This window comes from Neolamprologus multifasciatus, chromosome 2, assembly GCF_963576455.1.
Source record: "Neolamprologus multifasciatus chromosome 2, fNeoMul1.2, whole genome shotgun sequence".
Taxonomy (NCBI): Eukaryota; Metazoa; Chordata; class Actinopteri; order Cichliformes; family Cichlidae; genus Neolamprologus; species Neolamprologus multifasciatus.
In genome coordinates, this window is record NC_140440.1 from 30,818,627 (window position 1) to 30,846,369 (window position 27,743).

General features: G+C 41.1%; 1 protein-coding gene across 5 annotated transcripts in view; it reads left to right on the forward strand.

Annotated features, from left to right (window-relative positions):
* mid2 (midline 2) overlaps positions 1 to 27,743 on the forward strand; it is a 160,684-nt gene that overhangs the window by 74,467 nt on the left and 58,474 nt on the right. For all 5 annotated transcript variants that reach the window (XM_085131782.1, XM_085131769.1, XM_085131768.1 and 2 more), the window contains one exon: positions 3,559 to 4,436. In XM_085131782.1, coding sequence (XP_084987908.1) covers positions 3,615 to 4,436 — 822 coding nt within the window. In that variant the 5' untranslated portion in view covers positions 3,559 to 3,614. The remainder of the gene's footprint in view (positions 1 to 3,558; positions 4,437 to 27,743) is intronic.

Sequence of the window (27,743 nt, forward strand, 5' to 3'; positions counted from 1 at the left end):
CTTTGCCTTTTATCAGCATAATATCTGCATGATTGGCTGAGGACAGTTATTTATTTCTTTTCCAGATAATGAATTTTGTAACAAAGCAGCTGCATGCATATAACTGCTTTCCTCATCTGAGTGCCTTTCCCAGGCACTGCAACAACTGCTTAAATCATGTTTGCTTTCAACACAGCTCAGTGTTGGGGCATTGTTTCTGGTGCCGCAGAAGAGGTGGAGACTTTCGGGAGTGCAAACGAGTTTAAGCCTTTGAGCTCCCTTTTTCAGTTTGTTTTGTTTTGTTTTTGTTTTTTTGGCTCATCTTCAGCTGTTCTATTTTGCCGTTTCCAGAGATTAGGCATGGTTCATAATTTTACAATTCTGTAGAAATTATACTAATTGAACGCTACCAAGTTAGAACGGAGTCTTTGCACATTGATGTTGTTACATGTGGGCCGGTGTGGCCACAGGTCACTCCTCGATTCAACATGCTTTGACAGGAAGCTGTGAACTTTATTTTCCCTCTGCATTCAGGCTTAACTGGTTGCATTCATAACAACAAGTGATTTTAAATGCACTTATCACAATGCATGCTTTTAGAACATGAACTTGCATCAACAACTTATTTACATTCATGTAATTGCTTCAATACAGTCGGCTTGGTTTAGTATCTCTCACGTGAGGAACTCTACTTTTATTTGTCAAGTGGCACGTGTAATACTTTGTAAAGCTTTTGCAGTTTACACTGTGCCAAACCATCTATAAGGCTTTAAAAAATATTCCCCCATGTTTCAAATGACATTGTTTGAATCGACAATGTTAAGAGATATATTCTAAAACACTTCTTCAGCTGAGAATCAGAGAGGAGAAACACACAGTTTTCTTGCTAGCAAGGGCAGTCACCAGAACGCTCGCACGAGAGAGTGAGGGCTCAGAGACTCGCAACTCTGAGACTGCCCTGGTCTTTATTTATACATCAGTGGGTGTTTGTTCCTTACATTGGAATGTGGAGGTGTATATGTATGTGTGTGTGTGCGTGTGTGTGTCAGAGTGTGACCCCATAAACGACTTATCTTAACCTGCTGGTCTGGAAAATCCAACAGTTCATCTATATGTAAAAAAGGGCATTTAGACTAAAACTGACATATAGGGATGGGTATTGTTTAGGTTTTATCTGATACCGGTGCCAAACCGGTACTTTTGAAACGGTGCCGGTGCTCAAACCGGTGCTTAAAGAATGGAGAACACAAAATTGGTCCAAAAACCTCTCATGTTCAGCTGTTTTTTCGCAAAAAGATAACAATGTTAGCCTTTTCTGCAGCTATGGGGCATATATGGTATCACTCTTGGCTGGAAGCAGTGCTTAAACAATGGAAAAAACACAAACTTTGTCCAAAAACCTCTCATGTTTAACTGTTTTCCACTTTTTCTTTGGTCATTTTAGCCTTTTTGGCCAGAGTGAAGGGAGTATCTGCCATCAAACAAGAAGACAGCCGCATGTAGCTATGATGATGTTTGCTAGTTCACCTTACATACATTAATGTAATAACATGGTTAGCCTACTCAACGTAAATTACACACGAACAACATTAAGCTACTCGCCTAGAGAAGAACGGCTGCTGCTGCCATCATCATCCGTCATCATTTCTGCTACACTGGCAGGGCTAGGGGCCAGGACTCTCCTCTTCGGGATGTTGCTAACTCTGGGTCCGATAACAGGCACCACACTCGCAGTAGATGCGCTCGGTGTGAGGTCTCACAGCAAGCTATCAAATACGGCGCATTTTTCGGCTTTTAAAAAAACGTTATGCGTCACCAGGTGTTTCATCGGATTTGAGGTGTTACCTCCTTTGACAGTATCACAGTATCACCTTAAAGCACTTGTTGCAGGCTGCTGAGTTTGCTTATTTTGCTGTGAAGTACAGCAAGACTTCTGACCGCTTTGCCTTGGGCATTTTTAATCTGTAGCTCTGCTCTAAAAGAACGTACGTACCTGGATCCGCCTACTATCCTCGGAAACGTAAAATGATTGGCTAGAATTCAAAGTGTGTGACATCTCAGGAAAAAAAAGCACTGAAATAAAGCACCGAAATGTGCGCTGCTTTTCGGTCTGGTTACTAACGTTTATGTCAGAACCGGTGCCATCATGGCACCGGATACCGGTACCCATCCCTATTGACATAGCCACGTTTATCCTACCGTAAAACAATAAGACAAGGTACGACCTTTCCCATGCTCCCAGGATGTGGGTGTGAATGCCAGAGCACTCTGGAATGCACGCAAAGCTTTTGCAGACTATTAAGGATCGCACATCTTATCACTACCATATGTAAACTTATATTATTAAAAGATTATACTGACTACTAAGTACAATTTTCCATTGACAGACAAAGAGCCGTCAGTGCTTCAAAAAGGCTGTTTGGCAGGCTGTGCTTGAAGTCACTTTTGTCAAGTGATAGTTATTAAGCCTGGAATTCTAGGAAAAACAGCAGGCGGAATGCTCCGTTACTCAGTGAAACTACTGATAAGCCCTTATTGTCAACACTCATGCTCATGAGTTTCATTCACAACACATTCTCACTTTTTTTTGCAAAGTTGGAGGAAGACTAAGGTAGATCTGTCTAGATCTTACTTGGTCTCCCTTGTGATTCCTGACCTTTCTTCATAGCGTGTTTTAGAGCATCATAATTAGTTACAACCTGCAGAACACCACAGGGGGAGACGAGGGCAGCCTATTAGGAACAACCTTGCTCAGTGAAATTGTCACTGTCGACTTCCTGGGGTTGCATGGTTTAATGCTGCAGTTTCACGCTGCCTGCCTTGTTTCTTTTTAAGGACAGAGAGCCACGGGGGAAGAGAGGGACGGCGGTTATTAGCGATTTCTCATGTCAGTGATTTTAAGGCCACCCAGGGGAGACAGCTTGATAGGCAGGCCGCAAGGTGCTGAGATTTGAAGTGCTTGGAGAACAAGAAGGAGGATCTGAAATCAATTTTCTTGCTTAGCTGTTTTCACCGTTTGCTGCTTCAATCATGCGCTAAAAGTTAAAATTTCCTTGAAGTTGTTGCTTGATAAGTCAAGCTGATCTTACTATAAAAGCTACAACGTGTCAAGGTGTTTCTCTGTCCTCTGCTGCCGGACATCTGTCTCTCCTTTTCTCTGCTGTTCACTCCATTAATTTTAACCTGTTCTTTTGATTTGGTCAGCCTCTGCCTGTCTTCTCTCTTTTTATTTAGCTCTACGAGAGGAATCGCATCAAAGGTTCCACTGAGGGAAATGAGTTGTTGTGCAAAGAGAGGAGGTCATAATTACCAGCACATGGAAATGTGTGTAATAGTGATGTTTTTGCTAAATCTGTCCAGTTTAGTCAAACTTGCATGAAGCCACTCACAGCTAGCTCAGGGTAAATGGGTGAATGTGTGCTTGTGTGTATTTCTTTATGACCTGTTAAATAAAAAAAATGCTTTAATTGTCTGTGCTTTAGAAGTAAAATTATCTTGCCTTCACTTGCTCAAGAAGAAATATAATAGCTAATTAGAGGCCCTTTTAACTGATAATATCTTCATTTATTCTTCACATAGGTAATTGGCCAGCTTCCGTGGGATTTGATGTCACCTTTAGATTGGTTCAACTGAAGATGGAAACACTGGAGTCTGAGCTGACCTGCCCAATCTGCCTGGAGTTGTTTGAAGATCCTCTGCTCTTGCCGTGTGCCCACAGTCTGTGCTTTAACTGTGCTCACCGCATCCTGGTGTCTCACTGCTCCACCAGCAAGCCCCTCGAATCCATTTCTGCCTTTCAGTGTCCCACCTGTCGTTACGTCATCACGCTGAATCACCGCGGCCTGGAGGGCCTTAAGCGCAATGTGACGTTGCAGAACATCATTGACCGCTTTCAAAAGGCCTCCCTTAGCGGCCCCAATTCTCCCACGGAAAGCCGTCGCCTGCAGCCGCAGCGACCCTACACCGCCACCATTAGCGGTACAATAGCTGGAACTATTGGCGGCGGCGGTGGCACAAGTGGAGGCAGCGCTCGTAGCAGCCCGGCCACTTCCAGCCACTCCCACCAGCACGCCAACCACACCAATCACATCAACCACACCAACGCTAACCACAGCCCAGCTGTCGTTGCTAAAATGGATCCACGGATCAGCTGCCAGTTCTGTGAGCAGGATCCGCCACGCGAGGCCGTCAAGACTTGCGTCACGTGTGAGGTATCGTACTGTGACCGCTGCCTGCGTGCGACACACCCCAACAAGAAGCCCTTCACCAGCCACCGCTTGGTGGAGCCAGTGCCAGACACCCACATCCGTGGCTTGACCTGCCTGGAGCATGAGAACGAGAAGGTCAACATGTACTGCTTGGTGGATGACCAGCTCATTTGTGCCCTCTGCAAGCTCGTGGGACGCCACAGAGAGCATCAGGTGTCCTCCCTCACTGAACGTTTTGACAAGCTCAAGGTTAGTCCTTAATAAGGTCATCACCAACAATTTCAGTGCACTGCCCCGATTTTGTGTTTTGTCGCTTCTGTGTTTGTGGAGTACGGTGAGTCACAACCTGCAGCTAATTTGACTAAAACATTGTGATTTACTGCTAAAGCTGTTCTCGTCTGAACACAGATGTCTCATACAACATGCACCATTTATTATAATGCATTTGTTTGCAGTTTGCTACACAATAAAATCATTAATCCGGTCACTCTTGCCTTGGGAATGGGCAATTTTGTTGACTGTGAACTTTCACTGCCATAAACATTGCATCATGCACAGCCTTTATTCCGCAAGAAGGGCTGAAAGACAGATCAAAAATAGAGAGAGAGAGAGAGAGAGAGATAGAGGGACAATTGGAATAGTGTGCTGGTGAGAAGGGCAGAGAGAGAAGGAGACCAATAGGGAGGGCCGTCATTATAATAGTCGATGAGCTGGCATTCCCTGTGGCCACTGAGCTTTTTCAGAGGCCATGAGTAAAGACTGGGACTGCTGAATCAGGGTGAAAAACAACAGAGAAAGGCACAAGCTGGAGCTAATTCCATCACTAAAGGCCTAAAGGAGTCAGCATCATTCAGCTGGCCTAAAAACTTTTATCATGGGTTTGTATTGAGCACATATGTGTGTCTTTTGTGTTAGAATCCTTTTCTAAAGAGAAATTGTTTTTCTAACTTGTATTTGTTTACTAATGAACCTATGACTAACTCATACTAGGTGTGTCTTTAGTGGAGACGGTTGGTCTGCACTCATACAGCCATGTCAGGACATTTATGTACTGTGGGATGGTATAATAACACCTTAAATTTCTGACGCAGAGCAGATTAAACTGACAGGTCGAGGGGTCGAAATAAAGCAAACCTTGCAGCCTCCAAAACTTTAGAAAGTAAGCATTTTGTATGCCAATAAATAATTAGCATGTCCTGGTGTCAGAGAGGAGCCTGTCAACTCTCATATTTGTTGGACACGTCCAGTATACATTCACAGAGCTCCATGGCACTACATTTCAGCGTATCTCAACACACCAATTTTGCACTCTACACCAATTCAACAACTTTTCTTGAAAAGTTAAATGTTTATTAAAGTGGATTTTTAAGGCGAAAGGAGCCAGCTAAAGTAGTTTGAGCACTCATGGATGTCTTACTGGGAGGAAGTGCTGGGGTAGACCCAAGATCGTATCTCTCGGCTGGCCTGGGAACACCTCGGGGTTCCCCCGGATGATGTGGTAGAGGTGGCTAGTGAGAGGAAGTTCTGGGCTTCCCTACTTAGGCTGCACCCTTGACCTGGACGTGGATGAGAAGCAGTAAATGGATGGATGTATTATCAAGGTGGTAGACCACTAAATTAGCAGACTCAAGCAGGGAAACCAGTACTTGTTAATATTTAATTTGCAGATACTCAATTTGCTGAATTCTTAGTAACGATTCAGGCTCATGTATTTGGCCTGTAGACTGTTAGAGATAACTTGACTAGAGGTAACTTTGTGCACGTATTTGCCCATACTTTAAACTCATTCCAGGGGTGCATGGGTGTTGCCATGATTTGATTTTTTGTCAAATAAATTGAATTGCGCTGCACTCAGAAAGAAACGAACACCTCAGCAGAAGAGTCAGTGAAGTTTAAGTGCAGTGCTGTAGGTGGATGCTGCGACGTTTCACATAGAAAAAAACAGGGATGTATTTCTGTGGCCTCACAGCACATATGGCCTTTGTGTCACTCTTCTGTGCAAAAAGGCTGGGCGTAAGAATACATTTCAGGAGACATTGTTAACATTCGTGTGCAACAACAATCTATCTCATCAGGTCTCTGAGGTGAACACAGCACCGGTGATTGCTTTGAATCCATCTATTTGAATTCAGTGAAAATGCAGGTCCACAGTCTGCATTACAGATGAGCGCTGCCAAACTTTGGCTGCCTCCTACAGTTTTGCACCAGCATGTCACCCAAATTCCTCCTTTCACAGATCTAACCCTGTGGTGTTTATTTACACTAGTGTTAGCCCGCTCATTCTTTTCAAGCTGTGGGAGAGTTTACTGTAAGTAGTTAGTCTCGCTTCCTTTCTGATTCAAAGCTGGCTGTGGCTCGTTTAAACGTTCCCCAGCCAAGGCTTTGAAGTTTCTTGACTTTGAAATCCTCAATCAAGCCCAAGTCAAGGAGTAGGCCATCCATATTCCAAGCTCCAGTTCAGCTCACAAGTGGCAGTAGCAGTTAACTTAAAATCTTCTCCCTGCTCATGGCAAGTGCGTGTGACTTGCACTGGTTTGAGTTGAGTTTTTAATCATATGTTACTGATGTTATTGACCAGTCTTCTGCAATGCCCCAGCGAGCCTGGCTGTTAATCAGCACCACTAAATAATTGCACTCAGTTGCCCTTTTGACCCCTAAATCCATCCGTTTGATTTTCGACTTCTGAATTAGCCTTCATATTATTTCCTCTTCCTGCTGTGTACGCTGGGAGCTACACTGCCACTCAATTATGTCTTTCACATTAAGGGGGAAAGGTAAGCTTCCCTTGGGCAAGCAGGGTGCATATTATAGGAGCAAAAATGGCAACAAGTGCAAGCACTGTTAAAGCCAGAAAATGTGGCACTGCAGAACTGCAGGATAGTGAGTTAATTCTCCAGGCAGCTGTTAAGCAGAGCTCTTGCTTAGAAGCACAGACGTCGGTGTCGCATAATCTCCAGATGTCAGTAATAGCATTTTCTTAAAGGACTACAACTTCAAGGTGCTACTCTTTGCATTTTTTGTTTCTGCACATTCGCTGAAATTACTGCTAACGAAGAGATGCTCTGTCATAGCAGTGAATATCTCATCACCTGCTGCTTTGGAAGTGTTTATAGCCGCCTCATTAGAATGTAATTTAGATGAATTTCGTAGCAGCCTGACATCCCCCCTCAGATGCTCGGTAACCAAATCAAGAAGCTGAAGTGTGCACTCAGCACCAGCTTTCAGTCTCGCATGTTTGATGTGACACTGGAAGGTGAGGAAGTCGAAGATGAAAGCACGCAAAAGGTCCACAGCATCAGCGGTTACTGGCCACGGCTTTAGAGGTGTCCATTCATGTTACAAAAGCTCATAGCTTCTGTTGTAATTAATGCCGTCAAGTGTGTGTTAATTGAGTTTTGCAACATACTCCTATTACTGCTAAGAGTCATCTTTGCAATATGAAAGGAGCTGGAGGCAACACTTAGCTTCCCTTAGAACAAACACCAGTGAACGCAGAAATATTCCAACAAACGACATTTTGTTGGTGATTACTGGTTAAGCTCGTGCTGTCCAGACATAATACATACTGTGTGGTTAAACAGAACGGCTTAACCGGTGCTGGTGAGAGAAAGAGACTGTTTATGTGTCAAGTTTATTTTCCACTTCCAGCAGTAAGAGAAGTAGCATTACACAATAACAGCAGGAAAGCTTCTTCGCTCCCAGTAATCAGCCACCATAAGTAGATGGATATCAAATGAATTTTTTTAAGTGTATTTAGTCATAACAGCCATAATAGCAGGAACCTTCACCATCAAACACACAGTCAAACAAAAGCTACTGCCTCTGCAAACAAACAGCGAACTCTACTTTTAAAACAAACCAATGGACGGAAAAACCCTCCTTGTGTTGAGATAATCATGATTCATATTAAACATTACACACAGACAAATTCCAAAGAGGTCAGCGATCAGAAATACTGAGGGTAGGTGCTCACCCTACCACTCAGACATGTCTTACGTGTCGGATACATGCAGAGACGCATTAATCTATTGCAAGGCAGGTTAAATTAAATATGGATCTTTTATAATGGTGATGATAACATAAATTCAATGCATTAATTAGACAAAACGTTTACAAAAAACAAGGTTTTGGCAATTTTTCTAAGCATAATTGATCCTATTAATTGCAAGAAGGTTTTAAAATGTAAGAAATGACATAGACTACAGAAAAAAGGATTTCTGGAAAGTCAATTAAATGACCTTTGTCATTGTTTGGCAAACAAATTCCCTTTTTGGTGACATAAAAACTGGGGTTAAAGAAGTAGCAAAGCCTAAAGATGAAGTTGCAAATCAGCTACAGAGCCAATTTTCAAAAGGCAAGAGCCTGAGTGAAGCTTAAGCCCAACCAGATGTGTTCGTGATGAGCGGTAACACGCTAGATCATACTGTGTTCAACATGTGGTGACTGAAAGGAGCAGATCAAAAAGAAACAAAGACAGAAGGAACTGATGAGAAACGGATTACATTACAAGTATAAGTCTTCTTCCTGTCAGCTACAAATGCTGGCACTTAATTTACTCACTCTCAGGCTCTTGGATGTTTGAATTGTGTGCGCTTTAACGTCTAGAAGAGAGCGAATCAGCTGAATTGGTGACGAAACCTATAGCAGCGCTGACATTTGTGACGGACTGTCTGGCTATCCGTGTACTAACGCTACAGCAGTGCTGTTTTTCTTTTCTTTTTTGTCTCTTATGTGCGGTTGTGTGTAGGATTGCCTTCATAGGTCTGCAGGTCTCACATGGAGCTGAACGGGATGATAGTCTGTTATGTACACGAGAAGAATGAAGAAATATGCAAAACATTTCCAAGCGATTATTGGATTAATTCCAGTTTAGGCTCAGGCAAGTCTGTCACCAACCCCACCCTTCCCATCCCTGCCCTCAGACTCTCCCCTCTCTTCATTTTTCTCAGTCCCTGTAGCCTTGCTTCTTTTTCCTTTATCCCCACTGTTTTTCTTCACCCCCCCCCCCAACCACCACCACCCTTAAATCTTTTGCCCCCCCACCCCCCAAGCTCCTTTAAGGCATTAACTAACTTTTTTCTGTGTGATGGGTGCATCATGTCAGCTGCTGACTGTATTTACACCCATTTCGCTATGCTAAATCCAGAGGGAGGCAAGCACATGCATACAGATTTGTCATCCAATCACATAAAAATCATCTAGCACGTAGAACATTATGAGTCTTTTACACACGCAGTCAGATTTAAAAAATGAGACTTTAGTTTAGCACACCTAATTTGACGTTATCCCAGCCACTGACAGTAATGATTTTTAGAAGAAATTGAAAGCTGAAATGTCAAGTACTCAGCCGAACTTATGCGGCCCCAGCTCACTATTTCTCATACAGTCACATTTTTCTTCTTATTTTTGCCTCTCACACAACAGCTCCAACTGCCTCCATCGCTGCCCTCTCACACTGTCAATGTAGTTCTCTCACTTCCTCTGCTTTGCACACGGCCAGACAAACATCGTCCTTCCCACCTCCTTTCTGTCACTCTGTTTATCCTCTCCTCCCTCAGCCCCCCTGTCTTGTTTTAGGTAACACCACTCGTATCCACCCTCAGTCGCCCACAAACCCACATACACTGCAGCAGCATACTGCTGCGAAGCCCTCCAGTGTCTTTTTTGTGAGGAAGCGTATTCGATTGGTTTCAGATGAGTGTGCGACTGTATTTACAGGTGTGTGTGTGTCCGTGTGTGTACATCTGCAAGTCCGTGTGGCTGTGCACGTGTGTCAAAGCAGATGGTACAAGGTCGAACATGTGAGAAATGATTGGGAGCTGAGTGCATGATGCCATTAGAAATCATGGCTCTGTCTGGAGAATAGTGTGAGATGGAGCTCACTTAGTCATGCTGATGGAATCGCCAAGGATGTAGTAGAAAGCTTTTAGTGTCTTTGTGTGCCACTTCTCTGCATTGGTGCCTTAGCGTGCCTATCTGGAAATATGCACCAATGTGTGTCTCAGTGTTTGAGCAAGAGCCTATGCTTTAATACCCATGCAGTGCCAATGCATCATGCATGTGTTGTGAAAGTATGTCACGTCAGCCCGTTATAAAATATAGCAGATTATAAAAAGCTCATAAAATCACGCGCAGCCACTGCATGAGATGTCATGTATTTGCACAATAAATGAAAAAATGAAAAGTGGGATGCTTTTAAAAGCTTTGGTGACAAAATACGTAGCAGACAGAGAGTTTATAAGCAACACTACTCATCCCTGAGCTTTTTTACAGCAAGTTACAAACGTATCCCTTTAATTTATTCATTATAAATTGATGCCTCACTATTTTTCTGCAAAATGAGAGCAGGGTTAAATTGCTTCATTGGATTCATTTTATTCTCACTTAAGGCAGCTGTAGTGGGATACTGATATTCAGCGCGTGCTGTCTGAATGAGCAATATGAGGGAATGATGTGGATTTCCGATTACTTTCATTATATGGACATTATTTGTTTATGTCTGCAAATGCTTATGTGCAGTTTGGCTTGTTTATTGTCTAAAATCAAGGACTCCAGATTCAGTACAGTTAATCTACTCATTCGCCGCCAACCAAACTGTGTTTTCTCTGTAAATTACACCGCAAACTTTACTCAGTCAATTTTGTTTTTCTTAACATGAAATGAGCGATGTTTGTTCTTGATCTGGGAGCCTTAAATAATATCTTTGTATTGAGTGTTTAGAGTCCCTGGAACTAAATATTGTTTCAGTTGAGGTGTGGGTTATTGATTTTCCCAAGGGCCCACGTGAGAAACTATGATTGTTATGGAGGCTCATACCAATAAGCTGAACTCACCTCTATTAATTTCATGTGTTTCTAAGCTTTCTAGTCAGCCTTACACAACAGTCCCAGAAAAAAACCCTTAGAAAAATCAATCGCCTACCCCTGTTTTAGGGTATCTTTCCAAGAATGAAAATCCATCATAAATTCTACATTTTTCTATTATAAAAATCGTCCATTTCAAAACTTAGCACAAAGTATTTAGAGCTCATTTTTACCTCCCCCTCACCCCACTGCTTTTTACTTATTTATTTTTTCATTTTTACTAGTTACAAGGCTTAAAAACTGGAATTGAGGCACTTGAAGGCTTGTGCGTATTTTAGGGTAAAGCTGTAAGAAGCTGACAGCGTAGCAAAGCTTAGCCGAGACTTTGACACTTTTGACACTCAAGCAAAATCATTTTAACTAAGCAGCTGATAAACACAGCTTCTGGGTCTCTGTGGCTTCTGCCATATAAGCGTATATATATATATATATATCTCTATGTGTGTGTACTCGAAGGGTTTTTATCCAGCAAAGAACAAGTTTTATGCATGCTGTGTCTCCTCTTTAAATAAGTGACCTTAATTTATTACTGTAGCTATATATATGTGTGTGTCTGTGTGTATAACTCTGCCGTAATGCACGTCAGATTATAAACGCATTAGTATTTATGTATTTTAGTCACATGGCTGGCAGCACTGCACCTCAACATAAGAGGATTCAATGTTTTATCAACAGTGGAAAGTCATCTGGCTCTGCTGATCTTATTTTCTACCGTTTCATTCCAACTTTTCTTATAGCGCCACATTATTTCCCTACAATATATGATGAGTCAGGGCTTTCTGGTATTAATCTGCAAAAATCTGTGGCACATGATCCCGTTTATATGAGGAAAAGTGAAGGGCTCTGCTAGATGAAGTTGATGACAAATGCAGTTTATAGGAGTTATTATAAGGCTTGATAGAAAAAAATTACAGTTCAGTATCTCTTGGAACTCTCTAAAACTTTGAAGGGTTGACGACACTGGACGATTTTAATTTTTATCAGTCAAATCATTTAATCACATGCGCCTGGAGTTTCCTGAAACTATTTTGGCTTCTGGCTCAGCAACAGACGGCATAACAGGAATATTTATGCGCAATCTAGAATGTCAGCATCCACTCCGCACACACAGATGTATTGGAGTTTGATATTTGAGTGAACACGGGTTTACACACATTGAGTCTGTGACTGGTTTTTGTTTTGGTGGCTGTGCGCACACACTTCCTTGTTGCACGTTCTGCTTGCATGATAAATCCTAGGTGCTATTGTCTGGCTTCCAAGCAGGAATAGCGAGTCACAACTGGAGTGATATTTGGTTTGAACTAATGACACCAGTAGGAGATGACCGTCACGTCTTTAATGGCCCGAGGACAAAAGGGACCTCCAAGTCATCTCCAGACTAAAAATACCCGAGTTATCTGTGAGGTGGAACATCCAGGAGAGAATCAGCTTAGTTTGATGTTGGTTTTTATTCTGTAATTAATTCATTTTTTGCATGTTTACATGTTTGCCATGTTATAGAAGTTATGAAAAACCAAAAATGAGAGAAAGAAAATGGGAAATAGGTGCAGTGATTTCTGCAAATACACATGGAAAATGAAGACTTATAACCACCTTTGTTCTTCAACACAGTTTGAATTCTCTTAAGCAAATATTTTTGTCAGTTCGTTAACTTCCTAAGGCCTGAACTCTTTCATGGCATGCATTTTTAATTTCTCTTTGCTATTTGGGCTGATTGGGGCCTGATGAATGTAATAACAAAGAATTACCAGATTTTTTTTTTTTTGCCTGATTTTCGTTTCTGAGAAAAATGAGATCCACATACGAGGACATTCATTTTAAATTGCGATAAAACAGTGGCAGTATAGATTCCTCGTAAGTGGATATCAGGCTCTTGTAGAGCAAAATGTAGTATTTTGGTCTAGACGACCCAAAATGTGATGTCCACATATGTGGACGTCAGGTCCTACGAGGTTAAGTAGTCTTAAGAAAGAGTTCTTCAGGCTTCTTGAAAGATCTTTGGATCTTGGCTGTCGTTTGTTCTGTTCTTCATCAAGATGATCCTACACTGCTTCAATGATATTGAGGTCACAGGCTGCAGCACCGAACCACAACAGAGCCTCCACTGTGTTTTATAGTTGGTTGGAGACACTCACCGTTATATCTCTTTCCTGATTTGATTTAAAGTTTTCAAATTTGGATTCAGGACTCCATAAGGCCTGTCGCCACTGATTTTCAGTCCAGTTCTTGTGTGTTTCGTATTATACCTTCTTTAAGAATGGCTTCTTGACAGTCACACTTCCACTGAGACTATTTCCGATGAGGCTTCATTGAACAGTCAATGGATCTGCTGATGGGCCAGATGCCTTTCTCATATCCTGTTTCAGACTTTTGCCGGATATTTTCCTTTTTCCTGAGTTCATGACTTTCAGATACTGTTACAGGTGCTGTAGGCCAGTCATTTCTTTTGTCCTGCACTTGTTCAGTTTCCTTGAATTTTTATAGGGGGCGCATTACACACCATGCAGAGAGATACCAAGTTTTTCAGCTAAAACAGTAACTCCTTTGACTCTGATTGGCAGGCTATTTTATGATGCTAATAATGCCCTAGTGTTACCTGTACCCTTGGACGTGGTCCTGAGGGTCATTAACCTACTGTCGATCATGCATGTTGTCAAAAGAGCCAAAGTGTATAAAAAAGGAAAAAAATGTAGGTCATTCCTGTCACCGGGGCCAACAGGTGAAACCTCTGTGAGGCATCATGACCCAACCCCAGTGTTTGCATTTTGGAAAGAGAAGACAGATAGTTTGAGTGAGAAGGTAAGGAGACAACCTACATCTACTGTGAACAATGATTGTTGAACAGAGGTGGTGGCTTATGACACCAACTATTAGCCACTTACAATACAGTGCTGAGATCCATTTCCAGGCATTTCAACTCCTATTTACACTCAGATGACCTCAATAGCCCACATAATGGTAGGGTGGGGCAATGTCTCACAGAGGTTTCACCTGTCAACCCCGGTGACAGGAATGACTCGCATGTTTTTGCACACTTGGTGTTATTGTCATGGCTGTGTGCAGACAGGCAGGATGATAGACCCAAGAGCAAGACTCACGGAGGCAAAAGTAAACTCAAAAACTATCAGCTATATTGCTTTTCTTCTGTGGAAGAAACTTCAGTTTTGGCTTTAAGACAGATGGTTTCTTTCTTTTACTGCTGCAACCACTTGATATGTAAAACACATCACTTCTCTTTTATCAGGGAGCTGAAGAATTCAATGATATTGGGAATTTAGACAAACAAATGATAAAAACGGGATCCTGGCCATACACATAGCTACTTAGTCTTTCTTTCATCTTTTTCTTTTAGCTGAAGACGCAGAGGAGATGCTTTTTATCCTTCTGGCACAAGGCTGCACATTGCAGTGGACTTAAGCAAACCCATTACAGTAATAAGGAAAAATGACTTTGCTGTGAAGGCCAGTCAGTCAGGAATCAGGTGGCTGAGTGCAAAATTATCAAATCTAAGAGAGAGGAACAAGTGAAATAAGGTCAGCAAGTGTTGATAAAGGAGTAATATTGGCAGATTTTCTGATTAATTCTTTTGAAAAGGCCAAACTGTTTTTATACGCTCTCTGAGCTCTCATTATTTCTGTCAGGGTCCTGGGTCCCCTGACCCAGCATGTTTAGTTCTTTGTGCTTTTTGTATTATTGTACTTGTGTGAGTTATTCTATGGTTTCTAGTTTCTATCCCTTGCCCTTCATGTTTCTCTGTGTACCCTCTGTTCTGTGTAAGTCTGTGTCTGCATGTTTGAGTTTACCTCTGTGTCTTTCGGTTCTTAGAGTCAAGTCAAGTCAAGTCAAGTTTATTTATAAAGCACATTTAAAAACAACCAAGGCTGACCAAAGTGCTGTACAATAAAATACAAATATAAAATACAATAAAACACAAGTACATAAAACACCTCACTGATAAAACAATAAGTTAATACAGTAAGTTAAACCTTGCTAAAAGCCAATGAGAAGAGGTGAGTTTTAAGAGCAGTTTTAAAAGTTCCTAGGCTTGTGGAGAATCTGATGTGAGGAGGTAAACTGTTCCACAGTCTGGGTGCAGCCACAGCAAAAGCCCTCTCTCCCCTAGTCTTTAATCTGTACCTGGGAACATCTAAAAGCATCAGGTCTGCTGACCTCAAAGATCTCCTGGGGCGGTAAATGCTAAGAAGCTCTGCCAGGTAAGGAGGTGCAGTACCGTTAAGAACCTTAAAAACCAGCAGTAAAATTTTAAAATCAATCCTAAAAGCAACTGGGAGCCAGTGGCGAGAGCAGAGGACCGGAGTGATGTGGTCTCTCTTTTTGGAACCGGTCAGCATGCGAGCAGCAGCGTTCTGCACCAGTTGGAGGCGATGCAGACAGGAACAATCTAAACAAGCATAAAGGGAGTTACAGTAGTCCAGCCGTGATGTAATAAAAGCATGGACCACCCTTTCTAGATCGTTCCTGCACAGGTAGGACTTGACTTTAGCTAAAATCCGTAAATGATAAAAAGATCCCTTGACTACGGAGCTGATTTGTTTATCAAATTTAAAAGCACTGTCAAAAGTAACACCGAGGCTCTTAATGGAGAAAGTACATTTGGAAGTTAGGGGTCCCATAAAATCAAAGGAAAGGTTGGGGTCTTTAGGAAGCCCAAACACAATGACTTCAGTTTTACTTTCATTTAGATGTAGGAAGTTAAGAGCCATCCAAGTCTTAATGTCAGACAGACAGGAGAATAACGGCTGCAAAGAGTCCTTACAGTCTAACCTCAGAGGGAGGTAGATCTGAATGTCATCAGCAAAGGTGTGGAAGGACACATTATGTTTGCGCAGCACATCGCCCAGAGGGAGCAAATACAGAGTAAACAGCAGGGGGGAGTCCTCTGCCTTATGGTTTGTCTCTGTGTTTCTTAGTTGCTGTCTCCACCGTGTCAAGTTCGCATCTCTATGTCGTACTTCCTGTTTTACTTTGAAGGTCCGTGTCTTATGTGAATGCGTCCTGCTTTCCTTGTCTCGTCAGTCCTGATTTCTCCCAGCTGTGCCCTCCTTCTGTGTCTCATTCCCCTCGTTACTTCCCAGTGTATTTAAACCCTGTGTTTCTCTGAGTCAGTGTCATGTTGTCCCTCTTGCTGTGTGGATCTCCCTGTGTCTCCCCGTGAGTTTTAGTTTGTTGTTTCCCAGTTTAGTTTGTATGTTTTTTCCTGCCAGCCAATAAAGCTGTGACTTTGAGTTAACACCTTGAGTCTGAGCGCCTGCATTTTGGGTCCTACTCCTGCCTGCTACACTGCACTCCTTGACAATTTCATGATTTGATTTTCTTCTAGTTTTCTAATAGAAACACTTAAAAATGAGGGACAAGATTTCCAAGAATGAATTTCTGCAGTTTAAAAAGTTGAGCCTGTGATGATGGTAAATGTAAGAGTGTTACCTATTTGATGCACGATGCACAAATCACATTATGTGTCCATGTGGATAGGGCTAAAGTCTCAGACACGCAGTGTTTGTTGGTAACTGGTACAGGTTTTTGCTTCCTCAATATGTAGATATGGATATGAAGTCATGTGTGTACATATGTTATTGTGCATGATTAAGTATAGACCACATTAACAACAGGGTTATTCCAAAATGTTGGTAAAAATGAGCTTGCATATATGCTTCAACTTGTTTTGACTCGCCACTTTTCCCATTATGACCTCTCGAAATGCACTTTTTTCATGCTATATATGTAGAGCTATGAGAAAACAGATAAAACATCAAGTGTACCAATGCTTGTTTCTTAGTTTTGATACTGAAGCTGAGTTACAAAACAAATTGTAGTGACACTTACAGTGGATGGAAAATAAATGTTGTTTTACAGCCCTGGGAATTTCATGTGGTGCTCGCATCCACTTCCACGAGTGCTTTTATTGAATTAAATGAGGTTGTTTTTTTTTAAGTGTATAACCATTTTAATGATGTGCTTATCAACATTTTCCAAAAATATTTATGTCAGATCTGAAACAGAAATGAAACCACCGTGACCCCGAGTTGGTATAATATTTAAAATGGTTTGAATGGTTGCGCTCGTATTTCTCCACAGCATCAAACCTAGACCACAAGTGAATCACAGTCACATGTTGGTGGAAAATTTGAAAGCGCGGCACAGGATACGCAGCTTATCAAGGCTTTTTAGATACAGCACTGTCACAAGAACTGAAAGGAGAAAACAATAAGACTCTAAACTGACTTTGCAAACTTGAGAGATTGAGAAAACAGGTTACCAGGGCTGTGGTTTGATGTACCTCTTAAAGCCGATGAGAAAAGAAGGCACTGATGCATGCCTAATAGCACATAGGGCTTCTTTTATGGCTTCTAAAAAAGGGACACATCACCTATCATGTCTGGCCAGCATAGTGGCGACAGCAGCCCTGTCCACCAAAGCTCCACGGGGAAACGCTCGCATGTGTGAGGTCAAGCATATGCTGCAGCCATGAACTTATCGTGGTTTTCACATGCGTGGATGAAGTGCGCGCACACACACTGTACATGAAACCAGAGATACAGATTACAAACCTCAAACCACAACAATTTTTCTTGGTAAAAAGCACATCGTTATTGATCTGTGCGTGACATGAATGAGATGAGTTAAAAGTGGCTCCACATACACACAAATCTACATATATCCTTAACTTCATCCAGTCACTGGTCTTTACAAAACCATCCTTGAATGTTTCTGTTTATCTAAGGTTACGTGAAGGAAGTTCAGCTCCACAGGGAGTCATACAGCGAGGAATGTCTGTTCCAGATATCAACAGCCAAAAGCCAACCACGCAGAATTGCAGGAACGTTGGGAATGTGTTTCTCCTTTTTGTGGCGAGTCCATCACAGACGCTGTCCAGTGTGGTTTCCCGCTCTATAACTCTGGTGTCTGGCCAAATCATGAATGCAGGGCGGTAAGGCCGACTCTGAGCTAAGGTTATGTGATTTTGTGCTCGGACTATCATTCTTGCCTGCTGGACACGGATTCCCAGCAAGTGAGTCTGCATTCTTACATGTCACAGTCAGAGTTAAAGCACTCGGTCTAGGGATGTCAGACTCTTTGTGTACAGCAGTAATCACATATCTTCTTCATGATATCAGGGAGTTTTACTTGCTTGCTTCCTTTTTTACACCTCCTTCACTTCTTGGTGTCCATCTCAGGTTTTTTTTGGAATGCCAGCAGCAGACCTGGCAACAAGTGTCATATTTAGATGTCATGTAGCTGCCATCAGAGCACTACAGTTACATGACCTCATCTATAAATATATGATACTGACGTGATTTAGAGGCCTGCTTCTGTGACATGGTCGGACCAATTAGATGAAGTAAAGCATAGTGGAGATGGAGTAAATAGCTTTTCCTACCTTGAAAGAAGCGAACTCATTTGTCAGGATGAACAGAGCAGCTTTGATACTAATAGAGACACTCTGTCTTGTCACTGACCACTGCCTCTGTGCAGGGACAGAAGGGGAAGTGTGTGTTTCTATTTGTGTATATATTTGTCTGATTTTGTGTGCGCGTGTCCGTGTGTGTGTGTGTGTATGTGTGTATTGGTCACTGCAGTCTGAACAGATGAGTCTTTTTCGGTCTGCATCTGAAAGCCTGCAAGGCGCTGTAGGGGAAGGGAGGGGTCACACTGTGGTGTCCAAGATAAAAGGCTCAGGGTGGAAATCTCACTGCCTGTCTCAGAATCTCTGGATGGCATTATCTGCTATCACAATCAATAGGACTGAAAGTGCAGCCAAAATAAAGCTGCCATATCCCTCGATGGCTCCAACTCCTCTGTTTTTAAACAAGCTCATTATGTACTGCAAGTGAATTGCAAACATGTATTCCCTAAAGTTGCGGTAGCTATTGCATCGCACTATTACCTAGTGGAAAAGATAAGTTTGTGCAAGAGCAACATTTTCAGCGTGGAAGGGCAAAAGTAACGTTTTCAGTATGAAAGACAAGGAAATGAAGAAATATGTTTGTAACAGATAGATCAGAGTCCTGACATCTGTCGAGATAAGGAAGACTATTAGAGAGGAAGTTTGTTTTGGAGACCAAATTTTGGACTGCAGTAAATCACAAAAGCTTTGAAAGCCTGTCGTGTCTCTTTTTTCAATAAAATCCGAAGTCAGGCGCTGATATTCTGTTGAAAGATATGTTTTGTTTCATCTTAAGGAGTTAGAGTCTGGGATCCCTTTGAAAGGTGATTTAGCTGTTTGTTCATACGTTAGTCCAAGTTATTGTCAGTTTGGGAGTTAAATGAACTCAATAGAAGCAAGTTTGAGGAAACAAACCCTGTATTTTTTTATTTTCCTTCCCCTAGCATTTGTTATGTGCAGGTTTTTATGGTCTGCTAAGAACATATTATAACAATTTAGTTTAAAAATAAACTTGTTTTACTGTTACAACAAGTTGTGAATTACTCATTTATGCTCCTCCTGACTCTGCTTGGATAAGTTGGTTATTGCATTTGTAGCACTCGAAGCAAATGTGATGCATAGTCATTTGCCTCTCATGCATAAGCTTAGCCACATAACACTCATAACATGGCCTAAGGGTATTTCTCTCCTTCTTACTTTTTAATTATAATTTATCCGCCAATATCAATATATCGGCATATAACTCATTTCAGCCATGTTTTGGTTGGACTCTATCTACTTTACCCTTCTTCTGATAGCATTAGGGGTTTTGTCTGGTAGATATTACAGATTCTCTTGGCCCTCTCGCATAAAAAAAGAAATCAAACTGCAGAGTGTTTATGTAGTCCAGGAGCTCATATAACATTTCCTGAAGGTGCTACAAGCTGACAGATGTAAACCTTTTAGCTAGGAACTTGTCAGTCATCTCAGATTATTTTCTCTGCTGTAGGATTGGAAATTTGAAGAAAAAAAAAACAACAGTGTGAATGGCAGTATCAGGTTTAGAGATTCTGAAAGTCAAAAACCAGAGTGGAATAATTTGTAGATGTTTAATTATTAAAGTTCAGACAAAAGATGTTATTTCAAATTGAGATTCTGTTTGCAATCAGAGCTGAACCAGTCTGTCAAGTCTGCTCTGTATCTTCAGGCAAGTGGGACAAGTCTTAGAGATGGGACTCAGTGCTGTCACTTTTTTTAGCTTTTGCACTGAAAACAAACAGAATGTTGAAGTAGAGGACAGCGAAGTGAAGGTCAGGGCTGGGGAACGACTGAGGCGAAGGCGCCGGCTGACACTGTGTTAGCGCAGGACTAAGCAGTTAGAAGTAGGAGAGAAGAAAAAGCAGATAACAGGGGCAGAGAATAGAATAAGCTATGAGGACTCTGTTGTGTCAACATTACAGATGGTTCACTCATCGTCATACAACATTCAAGTGACAAGGCTTTGCGTCTACTGAACAAGCCTCCAGCAAACCCACGGGTTAGGCTTCAGCTGTCACCACAGCCCATTGAGCAGGATATATCTGTTTTTCATTTGGTGTATGTTTCAGATTTTAAGTATGCGTTCGACACTCCTATGCAGAACAACAATGAGGCAATCAACGGTGAGAAATAAAAGCACTGCGAGAATAGATCTTTTCACTGCGACGGGTGACCTAAATTTGAAAAAGATGAAACATGGCGACATAAAAAATTACTTTTACTTTGATAAAAGGAAGACTGTGATCATTTAAAGACAATTCAGATTTTTAAGAAATTGCGAAACAATTAGGGAAATGTGCTAAATGACGAGACCTGCTCCCATCTGCATTGCACATATTTAGCTCAAGACCTTAGCCGCTTACTTTTGTTTAGCATAAAGCCTGGAAAGACTGACAAACTGGCAGCTTGGCTCTGTACTACAAAACTCTAAAGCTCACTAGTTAGCATGTTAGCTATTTTTAGTATGAACACAATTCTTTTGCTAAGCTAAGATAACAGGCTTCTGGCTACAGCTACGTTTATTGTATAGTCGGGAGTGCAACATTGATTGTCTCATCTTGCAAGAAAGAAAAATGTCTGTTACTTATTTTCTAATTATTTTCCCATTGTCACTCTTTATGCCTCTCTGAGATCTGCCTTTATCTGATTTCAGATAGGCTTGTTATTCATGCTGATTTACTTATTATCAGAATCAAATGTTTTGGAAGATTGTGGGATACAACTAAATGAAGTGACTCTAAAAATTTAAACTGTAGTATGATTGAGGAGACGAGGGAAACACCAACATGTATATGTTTACATGTGTGGCCACATGGGTACTGAAAGAAAGTTCACAAAGGCACTGGTGGAAGAACAGACAATCATGTGATCACGTCAGCAGGATCATTCCTGAAAAGTCACTCGCCTTATTCAGAAAGGTGTTTGAGTTGCACGTACCAGCTCAGCCAGAAACTTCTGCTTATCCAGTGTTTGTAAAGTGACCATGAATTTTCCACAAGCGTAAATATGCTGCGGCCCGTGTGTTGAAAGTGAGATTATCTGCTGTGTCACTTTGCCACGAGTGATACGATAAAACACCACCAAGGACTCTCAAAGCTGTGGGGCCGTGATGAAAACTTCACAACTGACATGGCAGTTATTCATTGTGCTTTCACAGGCAGACTGTGCATGGCACTCAGTGCTGTGTCTCAGGGGAATAACGCGATTGTTGTTGTAGGCCAGTCTTTCCCAGTAGCTTTCAGTTACGTAATGTTTCCTTAGAGATCAAATCTAATGAGAGACGGCAAGCATAATGCGCAAGCGACAAGACAGAAGGGGCCAAGCTAGTTGTTAAGTAAAGGTGACATAATATAGTCACAGCATGTGAAAAATGCTGTAACAGCTCTTGTATTTGTATATTTTAAATATACATTTGGTTCTGATTTTCCTTCCAATAGTCAATGGAAAAACAATAATGGTTCACTTGTTTTTCACTGTCAAAAAAATCCTGTCAGCTTCGTGATTTGGACACGTCCACAGTCAACATTTGTCACCTCCACTGTAAACGTGACTTCTTTGACATGTTCACGACTCTTCCTTCCTCACTTTGTGTGGATGCTTTGATGCTCAAATCCTTACGGGGAGATTTGGTGAGAACAACACCTTGGTTTTAGCACACGACATCTTTTGGATTAGCTGACTAGGCGTAGCTGCTGGCTGAGGTAACTTTTTGCACATCGCTTGAGATCAAATAGGATTATACCACAATCAGAAGAGTTCTGATTATATTTATTAAAGCAAAAAGATGTCGGCATGAGATTTAGTCAATGAAAAAAATCAAAATCTGGTAAGAAATCGGCTCTGAATTCACTGGCTCCAATGAAGGAGAAACGGGTCATTTTATGCTTGTGCACGCATCCTCATTATTCACAATGCAGAATGTACAAAACACTCAGGCCTCACCCAGCAAACCAATCAGCTTGCCCGTATTTTTCTTGGCAAACATCTTCTGCTACAGCTACTGTTGTCTGTGTCAGCTGTGCTTCTCATTAAGCTGTTATATTTGCGATGGTGTTCACAGCACGTCTCTCTGACCCCCCCGTGGGTGCTGTGTACCTGGCTTAGCAGTTTAGATTTTTTTTTTCAATATTTTAATCTCTTGGCAAACCACATAATAATCTAAAGTAATATAAATATTAAATTTCATTGCTTTAGTCCAAGTGACCCAGAAGATTACAAATCACATAGAGCAGGCATACACTGGTGCAAAATCTTGAATAGCATTTGCACCTGCATGTCGAAGTGCCCCGGTGTACCTAAATAATCGAATAATAAACACGTTACAATCAATTTATTGGCAGCCTACTGAGATTAAACTGAGCACGAACTGATATTAAAACAGAGATTAAAAACGCAGCTGAGAGGTCATAAGATTAGAAACACACCTGGGCTGCTGTTTCAGTGAGTGTGGGAAGCAAATTTGTAAGTCCCACACACACACAGGGTTTCCTATCACTGCTTTGAATGCGCCGACTGGTCTGTAATTAACTATTTTTATATTTTGTGTTCTAATTGTTAATTACTGTTGAATTAAACATAGTAATTATGAAGGTTTGTTTATGAAAAAGCATTAAGAGCAGAATGTTAAATAGATGTAATGGTTATATAGTAGCATATTTATATTCATGGTTATATAATAAATCCCAACAATTCTAGATTTTTCTTTCCATTTTCACCATTAATAGAATATATTATTTCAAATTGAAGTAATTACAGCTGTTCTTGCTTTGACTCTTACATAAAATGTTTATTGGGGAAAAACAGTAGATGCGTTTCTCCAAAAATGAGCAAAAATGAAGAGGCTCCTCGGATGAGAGGCGAAACACTAGGGCTGCACGATTAATCGTTAGAAAATCGCGATCTCAAGTCATACTTATGTGCGATCTCATTTCCAAATGACAACGATTTAAAAAAAAAAAAAAAAAAGACGACGACGATTGTACCGCATTTTGATCCGGGACGTAATCTGCATGAAAACAAGCGCTCACTCTTCCTGCTCAACAAATGACAAGGGCGGAGCCTTATACCACGTGATACAGAAGCTGGCTGCTAAAATTGGCAGGGAAAAAACAACGGAGAGCACGTCAGGGATGACGAGAAAGTGACAGGAGAAAATCCGTCCCGGTCAACCACCCAAACATCAATAACGGGAACCTTATACAGCGCTTCCCCATACCCGTCTAACTCCCGCAGGCACAAAGAAATTACGGAGGCTATTACTTATCACCTGACCAAAGATATGGCTCCATCAACACTGTGCAAAACGAGGGATTTAGGAAAGTGATCAACACCCTAGACAATATTTTCTATTGTTGCACTACCTGCTGTATACACGCAGTGTGGAGCAACGGTGGAGACGGAATTTCAAGCAGTACAACATTTTGCGGCAACGACAAAATGTGAGACATTTGTTGTTTTTATGTTTATTTATTGTTTTTATGTTCAGTCTCAACTGTTACAAAATTGATGTGCAGTTAATAAGTGCAATAAATATTTATATTGGAAAAGAAAATCGTGAGAGAATCGTGATCTCAATTCTAAGCAAAAAAATCGTGATTCTCATTTTATGCAAAATCGTGCAGCCCTACGAAACACCGTCAAAAAACTTAAAGAAGTCCAGTCGCTTTCTTTCCAAGTTCTTTAGACTGTCGTGATCTGGATGACTGAGAACCGACACAGACAACAACATGCAAGAGTAAAGAAGCAATCTACAAACGTTGCACTGATAAAAGAAACTCTTTTTTTTTCTCTTTTTCACTTATGCAGTCTTTGGGAGACACATTTGGTGGATGCCAGCACTGCGCTGAAAACATGGTGGCATTTTTCATTGTAGCAATGACTCAGGCTTTTAAAAACACAGAGCCAAACAACGGCCGCTGGGTTGCCATCACTCAGAGTGACTCAGCCTCAGCAAACTGTTCTTTCTGTTATTGCATTTGAGAAAATAAGACAAAACGAATAACCGTGTCATATGAATACACCAACGAGCCAGCAGCTACATAATTGTATTACAGCCAATGAAATGTGGCTGCATGGTGCTTGTCTGTCTGTGTGACTCTCTCTTGCTGTTAGGCGCTCTTTTTCCCCCCTCAGTCACGTCTCTTTCTGTTCCTCGTCTGGTTTTTCACGTGGGAGCTAACCAGGCATTTCTGCCATATTAATAAATGAATATATAATCCATTTGCAGTGGGAATCAGTGAGGGAGAAAGGAAGACAGTGAAGCCTATCATACTGTAAGGCTTATGTGGTGGAAGGTGGGGTGAGGTGGAAGAAAAGTGCCAAGAAACATTCAGATCCTAGCAAGCTGGTATGTTTCCTACATGTGGCACGCAGCCACGAAGCTATATTTCTAAAAGGTTACAGTGAGTGACTCATGTATTTATTGATTAGAGTATATGTGCAAAGTTTTCATGTAGTCTCTAGCCACTCAATAGCTCATATGCACCTTAAAAATGTAATAAGAAAACCTTTCAAAATATCAGAATCATGTTGTTTTAAAAGAGCAATGATTTGTTGTATATTGGAAAGCTAATTTGGTTGGCAAAAGCCTAAAAAATAGCGTTTCAGCCTTATGTATACAATGCCACGTCGAGTAAACTTTATTTTAGAAAGAAAGAAAGAACAGTTGAATCAAAGAGGCCAGAGGTAAACGTCAGCTACAAGACATTATCTGTGGGGGCAGCAGGTATTTTTTGCTGCGTTGCTGAAGGACATTTCCTTTGAACTTATGGATTATATGGTCACAGGGCAGCTTTCCTGCTGATGACTTCATTTTGCTGTCAGTCAAAGCCTAGAGTTTAAGATGTGAAGCATACTGATGTAAACCCTTTTGGCTTCTAAAAGAATCCTTGAACATTTTTGAAATGTTCCCTTTTTTGATCGATATCAATTTAATATATTTGCGTTCAATAGAGAAAGCACTGTGACTTGTTAAGCTTGGCTCACCACAGTTAATGGAATAAGATCAGCTACAGGCGTATCCTGTGTTGTTATTATTATTCCGTATTCTTCAGTTATACAAGTCCAAATATCAGAAGTACCGAGGCGTGGCATTTGAATTTGGATACAGAGTATTATCTGTTTGGCTCAAACCAGCCACTTTGTATCTCTACTGGAAATATCTTGATTTAATTCCACAATGTCATTGTTTGGACAGTTATCTGTGGGTAAAGCGTACAAGGCAACAAAACAGACCCAGACATGCTCGTCAGATGTCTCTTACAGATTACCAGGCGTGCCGCCTTGGCTTTGCTGTTCTGGTTATAACTAGAATGTTTGTTCTGAGCTGCTTCTCTGTTTTCAGAACATTTTAATATTTGTATCGTCTGTAAATTATAAAATGTCTTAGATATAAATGTTTTTGTCCTTTCTCTTTTTTTTGCTCTACCATAGCTCTGTTACATCTTCTATCTACACAAAGCAGCCAGGCTGGTGACGATAATGTCTTTAGTCAGGAGTCACAGTGGTCGGCCACAGCTTGTCTTGAGGACAGGAATATTTCTTATCTAGCCCACAGTCAGTATCACCGACCTAATGATATCATCTACTGTGGATAACAAGGCTTTGCTATTAGCAGCACAGTATACAACTGGGCTGATGAAACAATTTTACAGATCTACTTCTGCCTGCTGATTTATAGCACACTGCCGGCACCGGTGTCTGTGAAATAGAAGTAGTTCGAGAATAAATTAGAATAGAGAACAGATGAGGCACAAACGAAGCTCGAATAAGAGTTGAAACAGCTTTGTTGATCCTTTAGACCTACAAGTGTTATATTTGGCAATAACACATATAGGTCCAATATGTTCATTTCATTTTAGCGGTAGGTCTTGCTGACGAGTTGGAGCTCTCCCGTGGAAATAGAAAATAGCATGCCTGGTGTTTGGCTGCTATTTTCCTCAAGGACTAGCTCCTTGTGAAGCTTTGCATTACTGTCAGAGTGGGTTTGCCATGGAGCGATCTACATTTAGATCTCCAGGAAGTTGTGCAGCACTTCACAGGGTATTAACCTTGAAGGGGGATGGCATCCAGATTTAAATCAGGTAAGATTTCATTTTTTATGGGCTTAGGCGTGTTATATTTTGATAGCAACTTGTATAACTTTATAAAGTTACAGATATTCTTGTAGTATTTACAGCAAAGACGCTGTATGATACATTCAGTTTTCACAGAACATATGGCATTTATTGCCATTCATTCATTTTCTTAACCACTTATCCGATTTTGGGATTGAAGCCTGCTCCTGTCACAGGGCAAGAGGCGGGGTACAACCTGGACAGGTCACCAGTCTATCAAAAAAAAGTTGGATAATCATTCACATCTATGGCATTTTTAGAATTTAAAATCATCAATTCAGACTGTGGGTGGAGTACCCAGACAGAACCATAGACGCAAACTCCACACAGAAGAGCCCCACCTGACAGGTGGAATCAAACTGTGATCATTCTTCTTCTTCTTTAAAAAATACCCATAGTGAAAAAATGTCATTTACATTTAGAAGCGCATGCAACAAGTATGCATCATATTAAACAAAATCAAACGACCACTCTAGCCATATGTGTTATTTTGCTTCATCTGCATTAATCCATGAAACTGAATAGAACCGCTTCACCAAGAATCCATTGTAGTCTGATTGAAATGAAACTGAAAGATCCTTTAATCCTTTTCAACCATATCACTGATTTGTACTAACCCCACTTTATCCAGGCACCCCTAATCCACAGCATTAAATTCCTCTCGCTTTGCATTTAAATATCACACTGTCATCAACTTGTAATCTGATATGAAATTGTCTACCAAAGGGAACAGGAGATTTGGGAACGGACAAGGATGTAGCACACTTTCACATCTGTTTCATTCCTTTTCTTCATGTGCATTCTGCTTGTTTTTGGTATTCCTGGGTCATTTTGGTGCTGACCCAAACAAATAATTGGAAAGCTAAAAGCACAGACAAGCTCATGGCTTATCAAAGAATCTTATAAACAAGATCAAATGCCAGCTTGTGTCTAGCCTCCTCATCGTTTCTCAGTTGCAATAACAATCCATTATTCATTTTCAAACCTAACAAGAAATTTCTTGATCCTAATCCCTGCGTGCAGCTTAAAATTTAAATTACTATTGAATTTTTGTCCATTTCTCTTATGATAAACCTCAGAGAGGGGAAAAAACAATTGGGATTCATAACAAGTTGAGTGTGGCATTAGAGTCGTCCTTCCAAACACTTCCCAAGGT